Source organism: Entelurus aequoreus, linkage group LG16, assembly GCF_033978785.1.
Source record: "Entelurus aequoreus isolate RoL-2023_Sb linkage group LG16, RoL_Eaeq_v1.1, whole genome shotgun sequence".
In the NCBI taxonomy this organism is placed as follows: Eukaryota; Metazoa; Chordata; class Actinopteri; order Syngnathiformes; family Syngnathidae; genus Entelurus; species Entelurus aequoreus.
In genome coordinates this window covers 42,834,410-42,855,707 of record NC_084746.1, presented here as the reverse complement: position 1 = coordinate 42,855,707, position 21,298 = coordinate 42,834,410, and the positions used below count along the sequence as shown (strand labels likewise).

At 42.8% G+C, this 21,298-nt stretch overlaps 2 protein-coding genes across 7 annotated transcripts in view; one reads left to right on the top strand and one right to left on the bottom strand.

Moving 5' to 3' along the window:
• The window catches only part of LOC133631040 (protein EFR3 homolog A-like), a 72,134-nt gene extending 58,425 nt beyond the window's left edge, over positions 1 to 13,709 (top strand). For 2 of the 6 annotated variants that reach the window (XM_062023032.1, XM_062023030.1), the window contains exons 8-25: positions 3,301 to 3,379; positions 3,456 to 3,591; positions 3,678 to 3,755; positions 3,949 to 4,116; positions 4,195 to 4,309; positions 6,439 to 6,490; positions 8,152 to 8,324; positions 8,386 to 8,461; positions 8,530 to 8,691; positions 8,766 to 8,897; positions 8,967 to 9,034; positions 9,114 to 9,241; positions 9,429 to 9,479; positions 11,935 to 12,020; positions 12,133 to 12,181; positions 12,255 to 12,358; positions 12,426 to 12,475; positions 12,606 to 13,709. In XM_062023032.1, the coding sequence (XP_061879016.1) occupies positions 3,301 to 3,379; positions 3,456 to 3,591; positions 3,678 to 3,755; positions 3,949 to 4,116; positions 4,195 to 4,309; positions 6,439 to 6,490; positions 8,152 to 8,324; positions 8,386 to 8,461; positions 8,530 to 8,691; positions 8,766 to 8,897; positions 8,967 to 9,034; positions 9,114 to 9,241; positions 9,429 to 9,479; positions 11,935 to 12,020; positions 12,133 to 12,181; positions 12,255 to 12,358; positions 12,426 to 12,475; positions 12,606 to 12,711 (1,813 nt within the window). In that variant the 3' untranslated portion in view covers positions 12,712 to 13,709. The remainder of the gene's footprint in view (positions 1 to 3,300; positions 3,380 to 3,455; positions 3,592 to 3,677; positions 3,756 to 3,948; positions 4,117 to 4,194; positions 4,310 to 6,438; positions 6,491 to 8,151; positions 8,325 to 8,385; positions 8,462 to 8,529; positions 8,692 to 8,765; positions 8,898 to 8,966; positions 9,035 to 9,113; positions 9,242 to 9,428; positions 9,480 to 11,934; positions 12,021 to 12,132; positions 12,182 to 12,254; positions 12,359 to 12,425; positions 12,476 to 12,605) is intronic. The other 4 variants (XM_062023031.1, XM_062023035.1, XM_062023034.1 and 1 more) reach the window with 4 other exon arrangements.
• oc90 (otoconin 90) overlaps positions 13,210 to 21,298 on the bottom strand; it is an 8,274-nt gene continuing 185 nt past the window's right edge. Inside the window, exons 2-16 of the mRNA XM_062023037.1 lie at positions 19,564 to 19,611; positions 17,947 to 17,991; positions 17,701 to 17,875; positions 17,509 to 17,621; positions 17,311 to 17,439; positions 16,935 to 17,015; positions 16,783 to 16,863; positions 16,619 to 16,720; positions 16,366 to 16,548; positions 16,134 to 16,307; positions 14,777 to 14,875; positions 14,535 to 14,709; positions 14,362 to 14,468; positions 14,047 to 14,299; positions 13,210 to 13,923 (exon numbers count right to left, since the gene is read on the bottom strand). Of these exons, the coding sequence (XP_061879021.1) occupies positions 13,752 to 13,923; positions 14,047 to 14,299; positions 14,362 to 14,468; positions 14,535 to 14,709; positions 14,777 to 14,875; positions 16,134 to 16,307; positions 16,366 to 16,548; positions 16,619 to 16,720; positions 16,783 to 16,863; positions 16,935 to 17,015; positions 17,311 to 17,439; positions 17,509 to 17,621; positions 17,701 to 17,875; positions 17,947 to 17,991; positions 19,564 to 19,606 (1,932 nt within the window). The 5' untranslated portion in view covers positions 19,607 to 19,611 and the 3' untranslated portion in view covers positions 13,210 to 13,751. The remainder of the gene's footprint in view (positions 13,924 to 14,046; positions 14,300 to 14,361; positions 14,469 to 14,534; positions 14,710 to 14,776; positions 14,876 to 16,133; positions 16,308 to 16,365; positions 16,549 to 16,618; positions 16,721 to 16,782; positions 16,864 to 16,934; positions 17,016 to 17,310; positions 17,440 to 17,508; positions 17,622 to 17,700; positions 17,876 to 17,946; positions 17,992 to 19,563; positions 19,612 to 21,298) is intronic.

Sequence of the window (21,298 nt, the reverse complement as noted above, 5' to 3'; positions counted from 1 at the left end):
AACATTTGGTACTGTAACCCTCACTTGAAGACCATGTTAGCCAAAAATACTGTAATTCTGCCACTGCACGTTCCAATATTTTTGACGGAAAAGGTAGGTTGGCGTTGGCCCGGAGGTTGCTGATGGTTTCAGGGTCAAATCCAGGTTTTTTGAGGATGGGTGTGAGTGAGGCATCACATGGACAAAGATAAGACCTTCTGGAGGAAAGTTCTGTGGTCAGATGAAACAAAAATTGAGCTGTTTGGCCACAATACCCAGCAATATGGAACTGGTGCTTTACAGAGAGTAAATGGGACAATGAAAAAGGAGGATTACCTCCAAATTCTTCAGGACAACCTAAAATCATCAGCCCGGAGGTTGGGTCTTGGGCGCAGTTGGGTGTTCCAACAGGACAATGACCCCAAACATACGTCATAAGTGGTAAAGGAATGACTAAATCAGGCTAGAATTTAGGTTTTAGAATGGCCTTCCCTGCTGAAGAAACAAGTCCATGTCAGAAAACCAACAAATTTAGCTGAACTGCACCAATTTTGTCAAGAGGAGTGGTCAAAAATTCAACCAGAAGCTTGCCAGAAGCTTGTGGATGGCTACCAAAAGCGCCTTATTGCAGTGAAACTTGCCAAGGGACATGTAATCAAATATTAACATTGCTGTATGTATACTTTTGACCCAGCAGATTTTATCACAGTATCATTAGACCCATAATAAATTCATAAAAGAACCAAACTTCATGAATGGTTTTTGTGACCAACAAGTATGTGCTCCAATCACCCTATCACAAAAAAATAAGAGTTGTAGAAATTATTGGAAACCCAAGACAGCCATGACATTATGTTCTTTACAAGTGTATGTAAACCTTTGACCCCGACTGTGTGTGTGTGTGTGTGTGTGTGTGTGTGTGTGTGTGTGTGTGTGTGTGTGTGTGTGTGTGTGTGTGTGTGTGTGTGTGTGTGTGTGTGTGTGTGTGTATATATGTATATACTGTATATGTATATATATATATATATATATATATATATATATATAACAGGACATTGTTTTATATATATATATATATATATATATATATATATATATATATATATATATATATATATATATATATATATATATATATATATATATATGTATATATATATATATATATATATATATATATATATATATATATATATATATATATATATATATATAGTAATGCACACGTAGTATGTATATACACACACAGTATTTGAAACTACACAAATTTCACAGAGGCAAGAAAAAAACATTGATTTATTCATTAAAGGTTTCCTAAAAAAATATATCATCTAATGGGTTTAGATCAGGGGATGTTGTGAGTTTGTGTAGCCCTTTGAGGTACTTGTGATTAAGGGCTTTATACTGTAAAACATTTTTTATTGATTGATTGATATAGGTGTCATAAGGTTATAAATGGCAATTGGAAAAAAACGCCATTACGAACTTTATTGAAAAAAATTACTGGCAATTAAAATGAGTCCCTCAGTATTATAAAATAGAAAGTGTATGTATCATTTTATTGTAGGCTATTTGGAGACAACATACCGAGTTGAATATAAATAAGAACACATTCAGTGCATCATCATTTATGTGATTTTATATCGTTTGAAGATGATTCCCCAAGATCAGCAACACATGAAATACACTACTTTGTAAGTTTTTTCAAAAACTTTAGGGATATTTGCAAAAAATTTAAAAATCTGTTTTTCCCTAGCATCTGCCCATCCCCCTATTTCCTTAGCAGTCATCCACACACTTTGCAAATGCCCATCCCCCTATTTCCTTAGCAGTCATCCACACACTTTGCAAATTATGGCTTGTGTGAATGCTAACAAGAGCGAGACGTTAGTTCCCAAGAAAAGAAAAGTGTTGTCAGTGCTTTGGATTTGCGGCAACAGGCGTGGAACAAATGACTGCAAAGTTTGTTTAAAAAAGTATGCAGCACAACAAACTTATTCCAGCATCGGAAACGGTATCGAGCCGAGTACGGTAAATGCAACTCTTTACAATGCGAACAAGAACATAACAAACTCCCGCTAAAAAGCAGCTTACTGTGATGAAATCATTTACACAAGGTACCATGTATGAAAAGAAAAAGAGCACCATGCACAGAGGGATCACTAAAGCAACCGCTCTGCATATCGCCAAGATGTGGTGCACATACAATGGAAAAGCCTGCATTAGTCCACCTACAAAAACTATTGAGTTATCTCAATGTTTTACTTGATAGTTTATTTGCATACAGTACTGCATTTTTATTGACAAAGTATTTTATTCAACACATAAGTTTTACATTTGCACTTTATTAATCTGATTTATTTGTTTAATACTATTCGTTTGATTATTGGTATCTTTATTAATTTCTTGGAGTTTATTTATTTGCATGTTTGTTTACAGAAGTATTTTATTCAAGACAGAAGTTTTAAGTTTACACTTTATCATGCTTATTGTTGCAGGTTTTTCATTTGTGTGCATTGTACAATGCTACATTTTTGTTTACCAAAATATTTTATTCGAGACAGAAATTTTGCCTCCTAGAGGAAGCTCTTATTTTAGTTTTATAAAATGATTACATAAAAAGTCAAATGTATATCTGGTCTAAAAAGAACAACAAGATACAAATTTGAATTTTGCGAACAGTAAAATGTAGTTTATGCAGTGTCATTTCAAGCTACTAGTTGTTGATCAAATAAAAGCAACATTTGTTTTGAATTACTGTATCTCCATCATTTGTATTCATTGGTTTATTTAAAAAGTAAAGAAAAATCGTAGTTATATTATTTTGTGAAAAAATTTGAGATTATATTTTTAGGCCATATCACACAGGCCTAAATTGTTGTAATGATAGCTAATGTTAGTAGGTAAACTTTGCTAAAGCTGATGTTGTCAAGAATAATACCAGCTTTATGAGATATCGTGAAAGAAAACAATAACATCATCCCCCAAAATGCTCTTCCAAAAACAATGCTTTTTGACTTTTAGACTTTCAGACACTTTCATATGATTGACAGCTGCCCCCTGACACCAGCACTCCTTCAGGAGTTCAAACTCAGCCAGCTGCCATCAGGGCGAAGGCGATGTCCATCTTCCTCCGTCAGAGGCGAGCAGCAGCTGTGCTTCACAGACACATTGGTCTTCAGGGGGCAGGTCGGCGCCCACCAAATCTGTCGTCCTCCATCTGCCGCGTGACCTCGTGTTGACTTCCTCTGAACACACACAATAATGAAAGCTTCCACATGACAGGACTTTAATTGTGACATCGGTTCTGTTTGTGTCCAGTCACCTGGACAACCATCACCTGTGGGAGCCGAACGAGTTTGCTGTTTCCTGCTTCAGGATCATCATGTACTCCATCCAGGTTAGCCCGGCCCACCTTGTTCCTCTTTTCAACCTCACATGAGCGGCTCTAATTGAATAGCTTTCTTGTTGTGCAGGCTCAGCATTCGCACCACGTCATCCAGCAGGTCCTAGGCCACCTGGACATGCACAACAAGAACACTCCTCGAGTGCGTGCCGGCATCGTCCAGGTGCTGCTTGAGACCGTGGCCATCGCTGCCAAAGGCTCCGTGGGTGAGCAACCTTCCTGACAGCAAATGCTATCATCGGGTCACACCTCTTAGGTGTGTTTCATGCAAACAAATATTCCTGCCGGCTAGGAACCATCCAAAAGTCCAAACAAGGTGATGTGTTCACCTTCCAGAGTGAACACGGAACCCTTCCCAACCTCTGGCTCGGTACAGTATGCCGCGCAGATGGACACATGCAGGCCGTGCTAGCGTAGATTAGCTTTGTGGCGTGACGTTGTAGCCCCAGATAGCATCTGTGATGGACGTGAGGTTACATGTCCCGCCAGTTTAGCTGGGTGGAGTCCTGGGCATGTCCGTCCTGCGTCTCACGCAGGTTTGTCTGGTGGTTCTGTTATTGCAGGTCCCACCGTGCTGGAAGTCTTCAACACGCTGCTCAAACACTTGAGGATGAGCGTGGACTTCGAGCTGGGTGAGAGCTCTAGGAGGAATTCCAGCAGCAGCGTTTCATCCGGCCGCAGCAAGGAGAGCGAGGAGCGCATCGTCCAGAACGCGATCATCCAGACCATCGGTACACGCCGCCATTTTACATTCTGACACGTGATGCGAACGTGAGCTTAACGTGTTTGCCTGTCTGCTGTCCTGCCAGGATTCTTTGGAGGGAACCTGCCTGACTACCAACGAGCTGAGGTCATGATGTTCATCATGGGCAAGGTGCCAGTGTACGGGACCCCCTGCCACACCTTGGATACTGTCAAAATCGGGTGAGCCACACGTTACCAGAGCAGGAAGTGAGCATGTGATTAATAAATTATTTGTTTTATGTTATCATGTTAAGTGTCCTTGGTGAAACTGGTGAAACTATAACACTAATTAAATGCATGCTGCCTGCGTGCGCGTATATGTTTGCGTGTGTCGCATATGTGTGCGTGCGCATGTGTTTGCGTGCGTGTGTGCGCGCATACGTGTATATATGTGTGCGCAAAAGTGTACGTGTGTGTGTGCGCGAATGTGTGAGCCTGGGTATATGTATGTGTGTGTTTGTATATATGTGTATGTATATGTACAAAACCCAAAACCAGTGAAGTTGGCACGTTGTGTAAATCGTAAATAAAAACAGAATACAATGATTCGCAAATCCTTTTCAACCTATATTCAATTGAATACACTGCAAAGACAAGATATTTAACGTTCAAACTGGTAACCTTTATTTTTGGGAATTTGATGCCTGCAACATGTTTCAATAAAGCTGGCACAAATGGGAAAAAAAAAGACTGAGAAAGTTGAGGAATGCTCATCAAACACTTATTTGGAACATCCCACAGGTGAACAGGCTAATTTGGAACAGGTGGGTGCCATGATTGGGTATAAAAGCAGCTTCCATGAAATGCTCAGTCATTCACAAACAAGGATGGGGCGAGGGTCACCACTCAAACTGTTGAACAGTTTAAGAACAACATATCTCAACGACCTATTGCAAGGAATTTAGGAATTTCACCATCTATGGTCGGTAATATCATCAAAAAGTTCAGAGAATCTGGAGAAATCACTGCACGTAAGCGGCAAGGCCAAAAACCAACATTGAATGCCAGTGACCTTCGATCCCTCAGGCGGTATTTCATCAAAAAGCGACATCAGTGTGTAAAGGATATCACCACATGGGCTCAGGAACACTTCAGAAAACCAGTGTCAGTAACTACAGTTCGTCGCTACATTTGTAAGTGCAAGTTAAAACTTTACTATGCAAAGCGTAAGCCATTTATCAACAACACCCAGAAACGCTGCCGGCTTTGCTACGCCCGAGCTCATGTAAGATGGACTCATGCAAAGTGGAAAAGTGCTGTGTGGTCTGACGAGTCCACATTTCAAATTGTTTTGGAAACTGTGGACATTGTGTCCGCCGGACCAAAGAGGAAAAGAACCACCCGGACTGTTATAGGCGCAAAGTTCAAAAGCCAGCATCTGTAATGGTATGGGGGTGTATTAGTGCCCAAGGCATGGGTAATTTACACATCTGTGAAGGCACCATTAATGCTGAAAGGTACATACAGGTTTTGGAGCAACATATGTTGCCATCCAAGCAACGTCTTTTTCATGGACGCCCCTGCTTATTTCAGCAAGACAATGCCAAGCAACATTCTGCACGTGTTACAACAGCGTGGCTCCGTAGTTAAAGAGTGCGGGTACTACACTGGCTTGCCTGTAGTCCAGACCTGTCTCCCATTGAAAATGTGTGACGCATTATGAAGCGTAAAATACGACAACAGTCCGTGTCCGACGAATAAGCTACCAAGCCCAACTGATCTTTACCATAGATGTGTTAGGGCTGCAATGATTCTTTAAATAAATCCATTAATTCAATTCCAAAAAAGCCTCGATTTGTTTTTTGTTGCTTTGATGAGTAAAATAAGTGCAAGACTGCTGCAATAGCGCACATCAGAGCGGTCCACCTATTGGTTCTCCAGGCTGTTTAAATTAGCATGTTTTTATAACACAAGGCAGGACGCTGACAGACATGTTCATACAGTTATTAGGACCTGTCTTTTTTAACTTGAGCATGTTTCACTTTGAGCCTCAAACTTGAAATAAAGCGTAAGTAGCTATTCCCCCCATTCACTTAAAGCCATGTTCAGTGAGGAGAATGGAGGACACACCATCTAGCCACAGCGTTCTCACATCACCTCCAGGACGTCCCGCTGAGTTGACGTCCGGACCAGAGAGAGGGATGCTAATCCATCAGCAGTGCTAACAGCTAATCCTCCTTCCGCAACAAGATTATCCCCCAGCCTCAACAGCAACGCCCACCCCCTACTATTCCCTCCCCCTGCCCCCCATTTGCCCCAAGGAGTGAGTGTTTCTTGCTACCATAACATCATCTTGTCTGTTTTCCCAGGCATCAAGGAACCAAACGGATCCAGACCATGCTGCTCAGCTCGCTCATCATGGTGAGTCCTTAAAACGTTAAAAATCAATAATGTACGTCTTCATTCTCACAAGTATTTATTTGAATTCAGTGATTTTATTTTGAGCCCACCAATTATTTTGTTTAGAAATTAGATGTTTAGATTAGAGTTTGTCTTAAAACAGTCTGATCACTCTTCGCCACATGGAATATGTCCGTCAGTACACTTCAAAGTATACTGACTGTGTCCCATAGCAAAGATGGCTTTGTAGTGTCCATCACAGCACACTCACTATTTTGAGTGTTTTAAGTACAATGTTATAATATACTTACACTTAAAGGGGTCATATTATGATTTTTGTTGTGGTCTACATAACATGTAATGGTGTCTTTTGGTCAAAATTTTGCATAGTTTGTTTTACAGACCGTCTCTTCAGAATGCACCATTTGGTGAGCGGTCTTAATTCCATGGCTCCACTTTGACTGCATCTTCTCCCTGTCATGTTGTAGTTTTTAGCGCTTACACAGCGAGTCTACTGACAGATATAAGTTATAATTATATGCTACTTTGTTTTAGAAATGGCAACAGCGGACCTTGCATGTATGTGCATGTAAGAGCCAGTCTGCCCCACAACAAGAGGATAGAAAAAAGAAGGAGCTTATTGACTACAATGGCGGACTCAGGCAAAGCACTTTGGATAAATTTCTACAAATCAGGAGGCTTATTATGTTATATAAAGAGCAGCTTCAGACAAACTCATTTCTGTAAGATTTGTGACACTGATTTTAACAGATCACACATAGGAAGAAATGATGTGAACCAGCATTAAAAATCTCAAGCATGATGAGAGGAGGGTGATAAAAATCCCTTGTTTTCCCCTTATTTCTGCATTTTGAAATACAAATATTAACAGCTGACCAATTGAGGCTCAACCAATAGGGCTGTGAATCTTTGGGTACCACATCATTTGATTGGATTTAGAATCAATTCTCGATACGTTTTTAATAACATTTTGTGCCAGTTTCTATGATTAACTACTTTCCTCCATAAAATAAACAGCACTGATACATTTCTATATAACTTAAAACCAAAGCTGGTTTTCTTTAATAACATTTTACCCAAACATTTAATAAAGTCAAATACAAATAAGGTAACAAGAGAAATATCCGACACTTCTCATTTCGAAAGTAAATCTGTACAGCAATATGATTTGCCTGAGTGGCTGATTAGGACAGATTAAAAGAAAATAATAATATATATTTTTTCAATTAGGAATTGTTACAAATAAGAATCGCGAGTCATTCAAAAATATTTTTTTTTTACACCCCTTATATGTACACACACACTTATACGGTATGTGTACACACACACACACACACACACACACACACACACACACACACACACACACACACACACACACACACAGATGCATCCTCATCCCAGCAGCCGTCTGTCCTCATTCATTTCTCCTCAGTGCCACCTGGCCTCAGTGTGGAGCTAGAGGAGAAGTTAAAGGTCAGAGTAGTTAAAGTATGTGCAGCTGCCACGTGTGCTAGCCTTGTCATGTGAACCGCGTCCCAAAAAAAAGGGGCGAAGTACTGCGGCGTCTTGCAGGATTAAGGTGGACACTGACCTGTGCTTGTTAACGCTAGGTGCCATGTTTGTTGACTGTTAATCACACACCCTGACCCCACCCCTAGGTCACGTCAGGCTTTAAGTCCAAGTCCATGGCGGCTGCGCTCCCCCCACCCTTCCTGGACCCGCTCTTCTCCATCTCCCTCATGGAGGATGGTGAGCTAAGGCAGCTTGTGCTGGAGATCCTGCACAACATCATCGATCGCCATGACAACCGAGCTAAACTGCGCGGCATCAGGTAGTAACTTCAGGTACCTCTTGCAGGTAGTACCTTAAATAATGCGAAATGTCTTCTGAAGGATCATTCCCAACGTGGCTGCACTGAAGATCAAGAGAGAAAAGATCTCCAAGCAGGATGTGGCCTTCATGAAGAAGGTTGGTCACTATAGTCTGTTGCTATGGATACCGACCATCACATTATTGTATGGTTCCCCCCACTGCAGCACGGCCAGCAGCTGTACCGCCACATCTACCTGGGCTGCAAGGAGGAAGACAACGTGCACAAGAACTTTGAACTGCTCTTCACCACACTTGCCATCCTCACCATCGAGCTCGCCAGCGAAGAAGTGGTCATCGACCTCATCCGACTCAACATCGCTTTGCAGGTGATGGAGCTTTCTAGAAACTTGCTGGTCACGTGACTGGTAGCATTAGGTGGAATCATCGAATGTGTCGCCAGGATATGGTGCTGGCCAATGAGGAGAACATGTCTATGTCTCTCCGCTGCGGCGTGATGGCATTGGTGGCGGCATACCTCAACTTCCTGAGCCAGATGATTGCCAACCCGTCTTTCTGCCAGCACGTCAGCAAGGTGACTCCCATCCCCTCGGAATCTTCCGCTGTACTGTGCGTTGACGGGTCCTTGCCTTCTCGCTTTCAGGTGATTGAGCTGAGGAACATGGACGCACCATATCTTCTGCCAGAGCATATCTTTAGGGACAAGTGCACGTATGCGTCCTGATTTTGAATTTTTTTTTCAACTTTGCAGCTTTGGAGAAAATGACGCTTTCGCCATTTTGTCTTACAGCCTTCCTGAGTGTTTGGATAAGGAGGAGCGAGCGCTGTACTTCCAGACCACTGAGATAACCGAGTGCCTGGCTGGTCCAGGATACAACGCTGAGAGACTGTCCATCCCTTACGTCCCTCAAGTCACAGGTACAAATACAAGTCACCATCAGTGCTTCTCTTTAGTCTTATCCGGTCACGCACAGTATGCCTCACATGGGATAGGCCTGAAAACAACCGTGAAGTCCAATCCAAGTTCTTTCTGTGTAAAAGTCTGCAAAGTTCTGGAAGATTCCAGACTGCAAAAGAACATCTGATTGTTGTTTTCCTCTCTCAGTGCTTTACACAGTGGGAAAAATTCTGCACAGGTGCAAACAGACGTCACAAGGTAACCATAGCAACTGTAGGACAGTGACAGGCAGTAGAACCCACAGAACCTTTTAGATGTTCCCATCGTTTAGTCACTTCTTGTTTGCTACGTTAACGCCACCACTCTGATCGTTTGTTCTCGCGGCGCACCTGTACTGGACATATGGTGAGTATTCCATTATTGGGGATGTAGAAGGTACTTTCAGGTTGGGTTAGATTTTGAGTTATATTACAGTTAGGGTTAGACTTTTTGAGTGATCATTTTCAAAGCTTTTATATCACAAAAACATGTATTTGTTTTTTTTCCCTACTTTTTAAAGGAACCATTGAATACAAATGACAGTGATAACCTTTTAGTATTTTTTTTAATCAAAAACTACTAGATTGAAATGAGTGTATCTTATTCTTAGCAAAATTCTAATTTGAATAATGTTGTTCTTTTTAGACCAAATATAAATTGTACTTTAAATGGAATAATTTTCAAAGAATTTAATTGAGAGCTTCCTCTGGAAAGCAATACTTCTGTCTTGAATAAAATACTTCTGTAAATAAAATGTAGTAATATTTATTGTATGCAAATAAATGATCAAGTAAAACATTGAGAAGACTAAAGTTTCAGTTAGTGGATAAACGCCGGCTTTTTCAGTCGCACATCTCGGCGGTGTGCAGAGCGACTGCTTTAGTGATCTCTCTCCACTGGGCTTCTTTCTCATCATACATGGTAAACAAATAATTGAATTGCTAATGAATTATTATTTAACAAATGTAATTAATTACTAGGGAAAGTTGTAATTATTGCGTTACTTTAAAATAAATTCCAATATCTGGCTTTTGCAGTTGAGAAACTTTTCATATTGGAGCAGAGTGTGAGTGTGTACCTTTAAAAGGCGGTGCCTTTTGCCAAGTGAAGTCAGCGCCCAGACAGAGCAGCAGCTCACTTGTGTTTATCAGCTTAGCAGTTGCAGTTTGTTGGTAGTTACAGTGCTGTGTTGAATGTTTTTACTAGATTGTGGTACCATTGGTTAATAAAGAGATTGATTATGCTTTCATGGTTGTCACATCTTCTGTTCCACAAAGGGGGTATTGTTTGGATTGCAAACTGAAGCTTGTCACTGTAATCATTGATTTGTTCCCTCGTAGACCGTAATAGTGTGTACCGTATTTTTCGGACTATAAGTCACAGTTTTTTTCATAGTTTGGCCGGGGGTGTGACTTATACTCAGGAGCGACTTATGTGTGAAATTATTAACACATTACCGTAAAATATCAAATAATATTATTTAGCTCATTCACGTAAGAGACTAGACGTATAAGATTTCATCGGATTTAGCGATTAGGAGTGACAGATTGTTTGGTAAACGTATAGCATGTTCTATGTGTTATAGTTATTTGAATAACTCTTACCATAATATGTTACGTTAACATACCAGGCACGTTGTCAGTTGGTTATTTATGCGTCATATAACGTACACTTATTCAGCCTGTTGTTCACTATTCTGTATTTATTTTTTATTTCCTTTCAAATGTCTATTCTTGGTGTTGGGTTTTAGGGTTTTATCAAATAAATTTCCCCAAAAAATGCGACTTACACTCCAGTGCGACTTCTATATGTTTTTTTTCCTTCTTTATTATGCATTTTCGGTCGGTGCGACTTATACTCCGGAGCGACTTATACGCCGAAAAATACGGTACGTGTGCGTGTGTTTGTTGCCTGCTCTGTGTCATATTGCCTATTTCTATTTGATATCAAGTTCATTTTCGTGTTCAGTGCTGGCTGTTTCTTTCATTAGTAAAAAGGTATTTCTTGCATTGAACTTGTTGCGCTTCAGACGCTGTCATGTTTAAATAAAACCTCATCAAAAGTAGCGTGCCACGTTACACCAAAACACTGATCATCATACATGTTACTTTGTGTAAATGATTGCACCACAGTGAGCTGCTTTTAGCGGGAGTTTGTTATTACGGTCTTGTTCGACTCGTAAACAGCTGCATTTCCCGCACTCGACCGGAGGCTTCGGTTTTAGATGCAGGAATAAGTTTGTTGTTCTGCTGTCTTTTTTTCCATAAACTTGTGCAGTGATTTGTTCCACGCTTGTAGGCACTAACAACACTTTTCTTTTCTTTGGAACAAAGTCTTGCTCTCGTTACTGTTAGCATTAGCCATGTTTTGCTAGGTTTGTGAATCTCCCTAAGGAAGAAAGGGAGATTTTTTCAATCGTATGGAACAAAAAATCGATATATCGCCCAGGCCTACTTTGGAGATGACTGTTGAATGTCCAGAAATGGCGTGAACTTAAATAATATTTTGGATTGACAGAGTTCTGTCATTGTTCAAAGACTACACTCATCCTCAAATATACTACATTATGAATTATTGTACACGGTGTACCTGGTTACCTCAAGAAGAAACAGAGCCGAAGTTATTTTTTGTGATTTTGATGATGTCTTCACTGTGTGGTGTCCTCGTTCTGCAGATGAAGACCGCCTTACCCGGAGGAAGAGTTTTGTGGACACCGTCTCATTGCAAGTGGACATCATGTCCAATAATCTTCCTGATAAGGTCAGTTCTAAAGACGTGCTTCTGCTCAGAACTGGTCCAGGTCCACTTCAATGAGCGCTGGTGGGACGTCTCTAATGGCACGTGTATTTCACACCTTCCTGTGTGTTTGCAGTCACAGCTAGCTGAGGAGATCACCTTTGAGACCCTGAAGAAAGCCATCGGTAAGATGCAAGCCCGCTAATGCACACCTCCATTACAACACCCTCTGATGATGTGCGTGCGTGTAATGCTCAGACACAAGCGGCCTAGAGGAGCAGGAACGCGAGCGGAGACGTCAGGTGATGGAGAAATTCCAGAAAGCTCCGTTTGAAGAGCTCGCCGCCCACTGCGAGTCGAAGGTACTACAGCGTGATTTTGTTAAAAGTTGTTCATGTGATGTGTCTGCTGATGTGTGTCTTTGCACAGGCCAACATGCTGAACGAGCGTTTGGCGCACATCTTTGAACTCACCATCAGGTCAGTGGTCTTTCAAAAGGTTCATCATGTCGTCATGATGCGAGCATAGCAAAAAGCTAATCACACGACACACTGACAAGCGTCAAAATGCTCAGGTCATATGACCCCCCGTTGTCCCCGCCCCTTACAGGCCGCCGCCCAGTCCTTCCGGAGTGGTGTCAGTGTCATCAGGCCACGCCCAGAACCAGTCTGTGCCCGTATACGAGATGAAGTTTCCAGACCTTTGTGTCTATTGAGACGGTCACCATGGAAACCTGATGCAGCCCCTTGGGGGGAAGCAGCACTTGAAAATGACATTCATCAGAAAGTGTCAACTTACTGAGCCAAATTAATAATGATTGATTGTAGAAGCTCGCCTTTCAATCATTCGCCACCACGCCCATCGCCTCCACAGTGCGCTCCCACGTGCATGCTCTTATAAGATGCATTCACTGACAACATTTCATGTTTGGACTTTTGAGAATCACGGAGATGAAAAGAGGTATAAAGACGAGTAGAGTTTGACTGACAGGGGGCGGAGCTACAGCTAATGGTATTGTGTAGGAGAGTGTGAGGGACTCGTCTGACAGAACTTTCCACAGCGTCAACGTAACAATCAGGACGCTGAGTCAGCAGTGCAAAGGTAGAGATCAATAAAGATTGTGAGCAGGAAGTTGTCAGATGGTTGGCCAGGATTTCAAAATAAAAGCTGGAATCTAAATGAATGTTTGAATAGCGCTTCAACAGATGCTGTAAGACAAATAGACTTTTATTTGATGCAGTAGAAAATTAGTACCAAGATTTAAGTTAGGCAAGATAAATGTAATTTTAGCACTAGATTGTCTATTTTTCTATCACTGCCTACCAGATGAAAGTATTTTATTGCACTATGTTGCTAACACTTCGAGAATGTTTTCTCCATCACTCTGGGCTCTTTAGATGTACTGTTGTAGAGTAACCGCCGATCGATGCCCACAGATCTGTGCTCCACCATGCTGCATTCAAGACCCATTCATGTGTACGAAATGTCCGTCGTGATTTTAAGCACTAGATGGCGCCGAGGCCAAACTCAGCACTGCTTGTCACAGGGTACTTCTGACTTAGTCAAAAAAAAGTTTTCCATGTCGGCGGCAATCTTCGTGAAAAATGTTTGTTTGACGTCAGTAAAGTAATAAAGTTGATATTTGAGCACCAGTCTTCAGTGACATCAGCCCATCAGAGCGCTCAAGTTGCACAAATCTAAAAGTACTTTTTTTTTTTTTCTTCAAAAATGTGTTTCATTTCTTTGCTTTCAATTTTACTCATCTTCTTCCTCCTCCTCTTCTTCTTCTTCCTCATCTTCCTCGTCCGGCCTCCCTTGGTTCAGACCTGCACTCGGCCTGTGGGTGTGGCTTTGTATCGCACGATGGGTGACCCCTCCTTGATAGCTGTGAGGGGGAGGAGTTTGAGGCTTCTCTACACTTTCCTCGCTGAGGACAAAACAAGATCAAAGGATCACGTAACGTATGTCTGTTGCTAGGCAGCGGCCAATCAGAGAGCTTTTTATTCATGATGTCAATTTAGGAACTAAAACCTCGATCATTTTGTTTCACCTGTCATTGCGTCCATGTGCAAGAGGCGTGTCCAGCTCCGCCAAGCCGGAGTCCCCGCCCAGCTGCTCTTCGCTAGACTGAGATGGAAGTCTGGGGTTGCTGGGGGGTCTGCTGACACGGCGGCAGAGGGGCGCGGGGCCACCGCATTTGGGCGGTGCCGGCAGACTGTGGTCAAGGCGGGCCGCCGCCATGCACTCGGCGGTGGTTCTGTGGCACGAGCACTGCAGCCTGTCACACACGGACACGCCCTGACCTGAACACAGCATGACGTGGTAAGTTCGCAGCAATAACACCAAGCATCTGCTTTGGACTCACATCGCGGCTTCCTGTCTGTGCACGACACGTGCGAACTCAGCTTCCTGTCGGCGCCACAGCCCAGCGAGCGGGTCTTCTTGAGACAACACCGGTGAAAGAAGCAACACCTGGCAGGAGAACACAAGCAAAGTCCCGAGTGGAAAGCAGACACTTAGTAACAAAGTCTCTTCTACCTGTCCAGGCGATCCACAGGTTGGCCACCGCCCTCCTGGCCGCAATAGCAGCCGTACTTCTCGTACTCGTGCGGACATCGCCCGGTCAGACAGAGCAGCATCTCGCCCAGCGCCGGCATGGAGCGCCGTGCTCGCCCGTCTTTGGCATACACGTAGAAGGAGGTGGTGCTGCAATCTGTGGAATAAACACCAGAAGGTACACCTTGGCTTCAAGGAGAGCGCCAGCAAATGTTCTCATTTACCTGGACCGTTCGACTCGGTCTGGACTTCTGTTAGACCGGCTGAGTCCGGCAGGGACCACGTGAAGAACGGCACGGCCCTCTTGTGACCTCCCTCCTGGTCTGAGGAACAAACATGGACAACTGACAATAGACTGTTGTCTTGGCGATCGTCATCCATTTACAGCGGAACCTCTGTTTACGAGCCCCTCTATTTCCCAACTTTTTGATTATGCAAACTTTTGTATCGGCCCAGGTATGCATCTGTGTGCGAACCATGTCTGTGTCCGAACGCCTCATTATGTCATTCATTTCCGTGCCTGCAGACATGTATCATTGTAGCGGAAGCGGAGCCTTCTACTCACTTTCTACACAAGACTTACTCACTTGTCAGCGCTTCAGTATGTGTGCCTTTTGAGTGTTTTTTCCTCTTTTGAATAGGTTTGTTATTTTTGCTAACCCAAAACGAGTCCTAAAAAGCCAACAGACCAGCCCCGCACCCACGTCTTTCTCTCTTCCTCTGCCTGCTCCTTTTAATTCAGCTCCTTGTCGAAGAGGGTGGATTATACTTTTTAAAAAGTTTATTATTATTGTAGCGGGGCAGCACGGTGGCAGAAGGGTTAGTGCGTCTGCCTCACAATACGAAGGTCCTGAGTAGTCGTGAGTTCAATCCCGGCCTCTGGATCTTTCTGTGTGGAGTTTGCATGTCCTCCCCGTGACTGCGTGGGTTCCCTCCGGGTACTCCGGCTTCCTCCCACCTCCAAAGACATGCACCTGGGGATAGGTTGATTGGCAACACTAAATTGGCCCTAGTGTGTAAATGTGAGTGTGAATGTTGTCTGTCTATCTGTGTTGGCCCTGCGATGAGGTGGCGACTTGTCCAGGGTGTACCCCGCCTTCCGCCCGATTGTAGCTGAGATAGCTCCAGGGCCCCCCGTGACCCCGAAGGGAATAAGCGGTAGAAAATGGATGGATGGATGGATTATTGTAGCAATATGGTTAAGGATTTCTGATCATTTGGGAGGGCACCATGGTGGCTTGTGTGTCATATGTTGCCAGAGTAGTGCATACAGCACAGTTCTGCTTGTTTTTAAATAGAAAGTTGATCCATAACACCCCGAAGGGAATAAGCGGTAGAAAATGGATGGATGGAGTTGATCCATAACCCCGGTGTTATGTGTGTGTGATATACAGTACTGTGTAGCATTTTATATTGCGCTCAAATTTTACAAACCTTGACCAAAATATGGACTGGAACCCATTATTCATGTCTGCATTGTTTCTCATGGGTAACTCTTTTCACTATACGAACTCTTCGATTTACGAACCATGCTCAAAAACCACTTAAGTTCGTAAATCGACTCGAAAAAAATAGACTCACCTTCTGATTCTGGATTCTCATCCTGGTCCTCACACTCCACTTTGTCTGTGGAGGTTCTGGTTCTGTCCTGTGTGTCCTCCTCAGGTAGTGTGGTTCTGGTGGACGTGCTGAGCCCATGTGTTTTTTGCACTGTGGTGTGCGGGGTCAAAGTGGTTGTTGTTGGGTGCTTAGAACCTGGACAGAGTTCACTGTGAAGCACAACATGCGTGTCAGACTAGAACTTTGGACTCACCGTCTTCATCAGCGTCATGATCCTCTTCATCCTGGTCTTCCTCAGAAGAGGCCGACGCCGTGGTTCTCTGCAGCGAGACGACTGAAAACGGTGCCGGCGGAGATGTGGCCACGTCGCTCAATTCTCCTTCCAGAGATGACTCCGCCTCCTCGTCTTGCCGTGTGTCGTCATGCAACCACAGTTCTGCAAAAACACTTCCGCACTCCTAATTCCTACAATTTTGGCGCGTGACTGTCAAAGGCGGCTATGGGACCTCGCTGCTGGGGGCCGCTGACAGATGCCTTGTCTTCTTCCAGCTCACGAGCGGTTCCGTTCATTTCCTGTTCTTCCTCCTCTTGGAGCGCCTCCCACTGGTCTGGAGTCAGAAATCTGTCAGTGTGATGTTCTTTGGGTCGTTCAAACAGTCATATCTACTACCAGCAGGGGGTGTTATGGAGTCCGTTTCCATCTGCTGGCTGTAGTTGTTGGCCCCGCCCACTGCATCCAGGTCCAACTTTTCTGCAGGCACACACAACAGAAGCGACATGTGACTTATTCTAATAATTGTAATGAGCATTCATTCCTGTTACCTGCTGTAAGGTAGGAAGAGTTTGACGCAGGAAAGAAGCTGAGGGATTCGTTAACTGCGACGTCTTGGCCGAGCAGGAAGTCTGCAAAATAAAGCCTGCTCAGTGGCCTTGTGGTTAGAGTGTCCGCCCTGAGATCGGTAGGTCGTGAGTTCGAACCCCGGCTGAGTCATACCAAAGACTAAACAAATGGGACCCATTACCTCCCTGCTTGGCACTCAGCATCAAGGGTTAAATCACCAAAATCATTCCCAAGTGCGGCTACCGCTGCTGCTCACTGCTCCCCTCACCTCCCAGAGGGTGGAACAAGGGGACTTTAACTTTAAAGACATGTCAGCTTCATCTTGTACTTTAATGCTAGTATGTGACACATTGTTACCTGTTTGGTTGGCAGGTGAGCAGGAGGAGGCGTGGCCACCTCTTAAGGTGCGGTTGTAGGTGTTGTGAGTCAGGCAGTGAATGGCAGCCTGGTCACATGCACACAGCGTCCGCTGGCACCAGTCGCCATCTCAACACCGACAGCGCCAAGAACTTAGTTGGCTAACAGCTAGCTTAAACTTTTGGTGCAGTCGTCTACCTGAGGTACAGGTGGTGTTGGCGGCCTCACAGGTGAGGTTGCTGGGAAGGGGCGCCGGCTGTGGACTGCAGGGGGCAGCGATGCGGTAACACAGCCTGTGAGTCTCACAGCAGCTGCAGAGATGAAGAACAGACATCATTTCCTCCTGGTCAGAATTTCACCCCACCGTACGTTTCAAACAGTGTAACCTACAGGTCCAGCGGGTCGGCGGCGCCCCCAGCTGGCTGGTACCTGCAGGAACAGCCATAGTCCTCCAGGTCACCAAGACACAGCCCGCTCGCACAGCGCAGCTTCAGTGCGAAGCTCACCACTGACGGAAGGTTCTGGAAGAGGGCGTGCAGCCATGTGAAGCGCACGCCCAGGCAGTCTGCAACAACAGAACCATGCCACAACAATAGAACCCTCTGAGATGTTCTTGTATCAAAACATGGACCTCACCCGTCATCATTGTCATCATGTGACCTGGAGAACCGTCTTCCCACTCTGAACACAAGAGGGCGCCAACGGACTGAGCTGAAGTAAGTACACAAAAAAATCTAAAAGTCCATTTGAACTGTGTGTGTGTGTGTGTTCTTGTATTGCTTCCATTCTTGGGACATCAACAAGGCAAAGTACCTTCCATATGAGGACCGGTGAACAAGTCAGGACCCAAATCATGGTCTCAATACGGAAAACCATTGCATCTAATAGAGAGCCAAATACTAGAGTCCGTGAACATTGCTCCAAAGTCAGGATTTTATTGTTGATTTAATGTGCATACAAAAGTAAACATTGACAGGTGTAAAGGCAGCAATATATGATAAAACAAGACGGCAGCTAAAGAAGGACTTCCCTATTCATCCCAGAAAAAACCTGCCAGGTGAACAGCTGATTTTACGACTTCCGGTGCGGTCGTAGGATGAACAAATACACTACAGTACTAAGACTATAGTGGCCATTAACAGTTGGCTTCTACAGCTGGGTTGCCCAAAGTGCGGCACAGGGGCCATCTGTGGTCTGTGACTCGTTTGTCACCGGCCTTAAGCACATTACAAAAAATACAGATCTTATTTGCACCCCTGGTGGTGAAATCGTATCAACATTAGGGTGGTCCCAAAAAGGAGGGATTTTTCAAATTGACTGTGTGTCGGTTTTAAAAGTGCTCCCCCTATGGTCAACATATGAAATAACAAGTGTGTGTAAAAATGTGAAGTGCTCCCCCTCTGGCCAACATATGTAATAAAAAGTGTGTGTAAGAAATTGAAATGTACTGTAATAACTTGAAGTAAATAATGAAGAATAAAAACCAACTACAAACAAAAAATTCGAAAAACATACTTTTTTAATGCACAATGGCGACATTTGTCATATAAAATTCTGACGTTTATAACATTACCAATTTTTTTTGTTGTTCTTGTAAAATAGTGACATTTTTTGAGTAAAATTATGACCTTTGTCATAATTTTTCCAAATAAAAATTCCGATTATTATTATAATGTTGCCAACATTTTTTTAAGGTTTCTTAAGAAATTTTGACTTTTGTCGGGTAAAATTATGACTCTTTAAATAAAATTTAAACATTTTTAAAAAAAAATTGTAAGATTGCGACTGTTGAGTAAAATTCCAACTTTTATCATAATATTGCACAAATGTTCAGTTTTTCTTGTAAAATTTTGACTTGTGTTGAGTAAAATTATGACTTGTATTATACTACTGCCAAAGTTCTAAGTTTTTCTTGTGAAATTGTGACTTTTCTTGTGAAATTCCAACTCATTTTTCACAGCAAGCTTGTTTATGTTCGCATAGTTTGTATATATTATTAATGTTGTAAATACAAATCTTCATATATCTAAAAAGAGTGGTCCTAAAGAGGTAGGCATTTTTCGCAGGTCTCAAGAAGGTAACAAATACAAGAGTGTGTGTGTGTGTGTGTGTGTGTGTGTGTGTGTGTGTGTGTGTGTGTGTGTGTGTGTGTGTGTGTGTGTGTGTGTGTGTGTGTGTGTGTGTGTGTGTGTGTGTGTGTGTGTGTGTGTGTGTGTGTGTGTGTGTGTGTGTGTGTGTGTGTGTGTAACTGACCACATGTGAGCGTCGGCAGCGTCAACAAGAACATCAGCATCATGGTTCCTACACAACAGCTCACGTTTAGAACATTCTATGGTGAGGATGGTTCAAGAGGGGTTTATAGCCGATTTCGCGGTCTGTCCTGGGACCAGTGGTCCCTACAACTCGGGGCATCAATGTCCTTTTGGTTCTGGACGTTTTGGGAGCTCGATTAGCTGGATAAATTTTAGAGATCATTTTATTTTGACTGTATTGCACACCACGTCTTAATTATTGTGATTATTTGTCGGTATATTGAATTGCAGATCGGATCAAGTTGCTGTCTGGTCCCTACCACTAGGGGCGCTAAAGACACTGGACCGGATGCTGGTCTAAGGCCTCATGTAACAAGCTTGCGTGTGCAAAAAAACCTGCCATACGCCCCTTTTCATGGCAAAGTTGAGATAGATCAAAACTGACGTTGACGTGGAAATAGCGGCCGTACGTACATTTCTACAGGCTGTGGATACTTTGCGACACACACAGGTGATGCTGGGTAACAGTTCGGTTCGGTTGGCGGCACACGAGACAGGGGAAATCTGTCGCATATTATACAGATTTGACAGTCCTCTCCTTTATTGTAATAATACATTGAGTAAACAAACAAAAGTCAAAGTTCTTCATATCCTTTTTTTTTATTGCGCTGCATGTTTAAATTTAAAAGATTGCGTTAAACCAAATGACATAATTTTCACATGAAACTAACCTCGCTGTGCGGAGGCTAATATATGAACACATTATGTTGCAAGTTACAAAAAGTATCATACTGTGGATGGTCGTCCTTGGGAGTGGGTGGCTATATTTACTAGAAAAAGGCCCCTGGTTTGTGTTGTCCATGTCTTCTATCTGCTGTCTTGGCCAGTCAATGGTCCTTGGAGTAGTTGTTACATTTAACGCACCCGCACTCTTTCCTTGTCATGTTGGCAACACCTTGCCGAATAAAGTTAAATAAAAAAATTTATATATTTCATCAGTCACAAAATATTAATCATTAATATTAATATAAATCTTCAGGACAATGATCAATTCATTGTTAGTAATAGTTTATGAGTCAACGTGTCCATATTTTACTGACAGTTTAAACTAAAAAGCTTGTCATATAGCCTTAATCTTTGAACTATGATGTCAAATAAAAGTTGTGGAGGAAGGAACATAGCAATAATGTATACAAAAATGTAAACTTTTGTTAAAAAGTTCTAAATAAAAGAAAAGAGCTGAATCTTCATTTTGCTTCGATCAATGTTCCAAGGGGTTTTTTTGGTATGGAAAAAATGCAAAAAACACATTTCCGTTCAGGACAACTTAAAAAAAACATGAGCAACCACTTTATTAATGTTAACTTAACAGATGTATATACATTTATTTGAGATCAAGTAAGCTAAATACTGTTGGAAGTGTTAAAACTGTAACATTATTGAATACCTAAATGTCTCAGTGTATGAGCCTTTGTGGCAACTGTATCAATTCAAGTCTACAGTGTATTTGTTTCTAATGTAAAGCAGCGCTAAGTTATCAATAATTATGATGTTATGTGTCAAAATAATACGATCTGTAATTTTTATCCAGCTAAGAGCGGCCAAAACGCGACAAGTTTCACTAGCGCCCCTAGTGGTAAGGACCACTGGTCTGCCAGTCAGCAATTTGATCCGATTTGATCACAATCATTTTGTGGTGTGCAGTACAGTCAAAATACCAAAACGTCCAGAAAAGA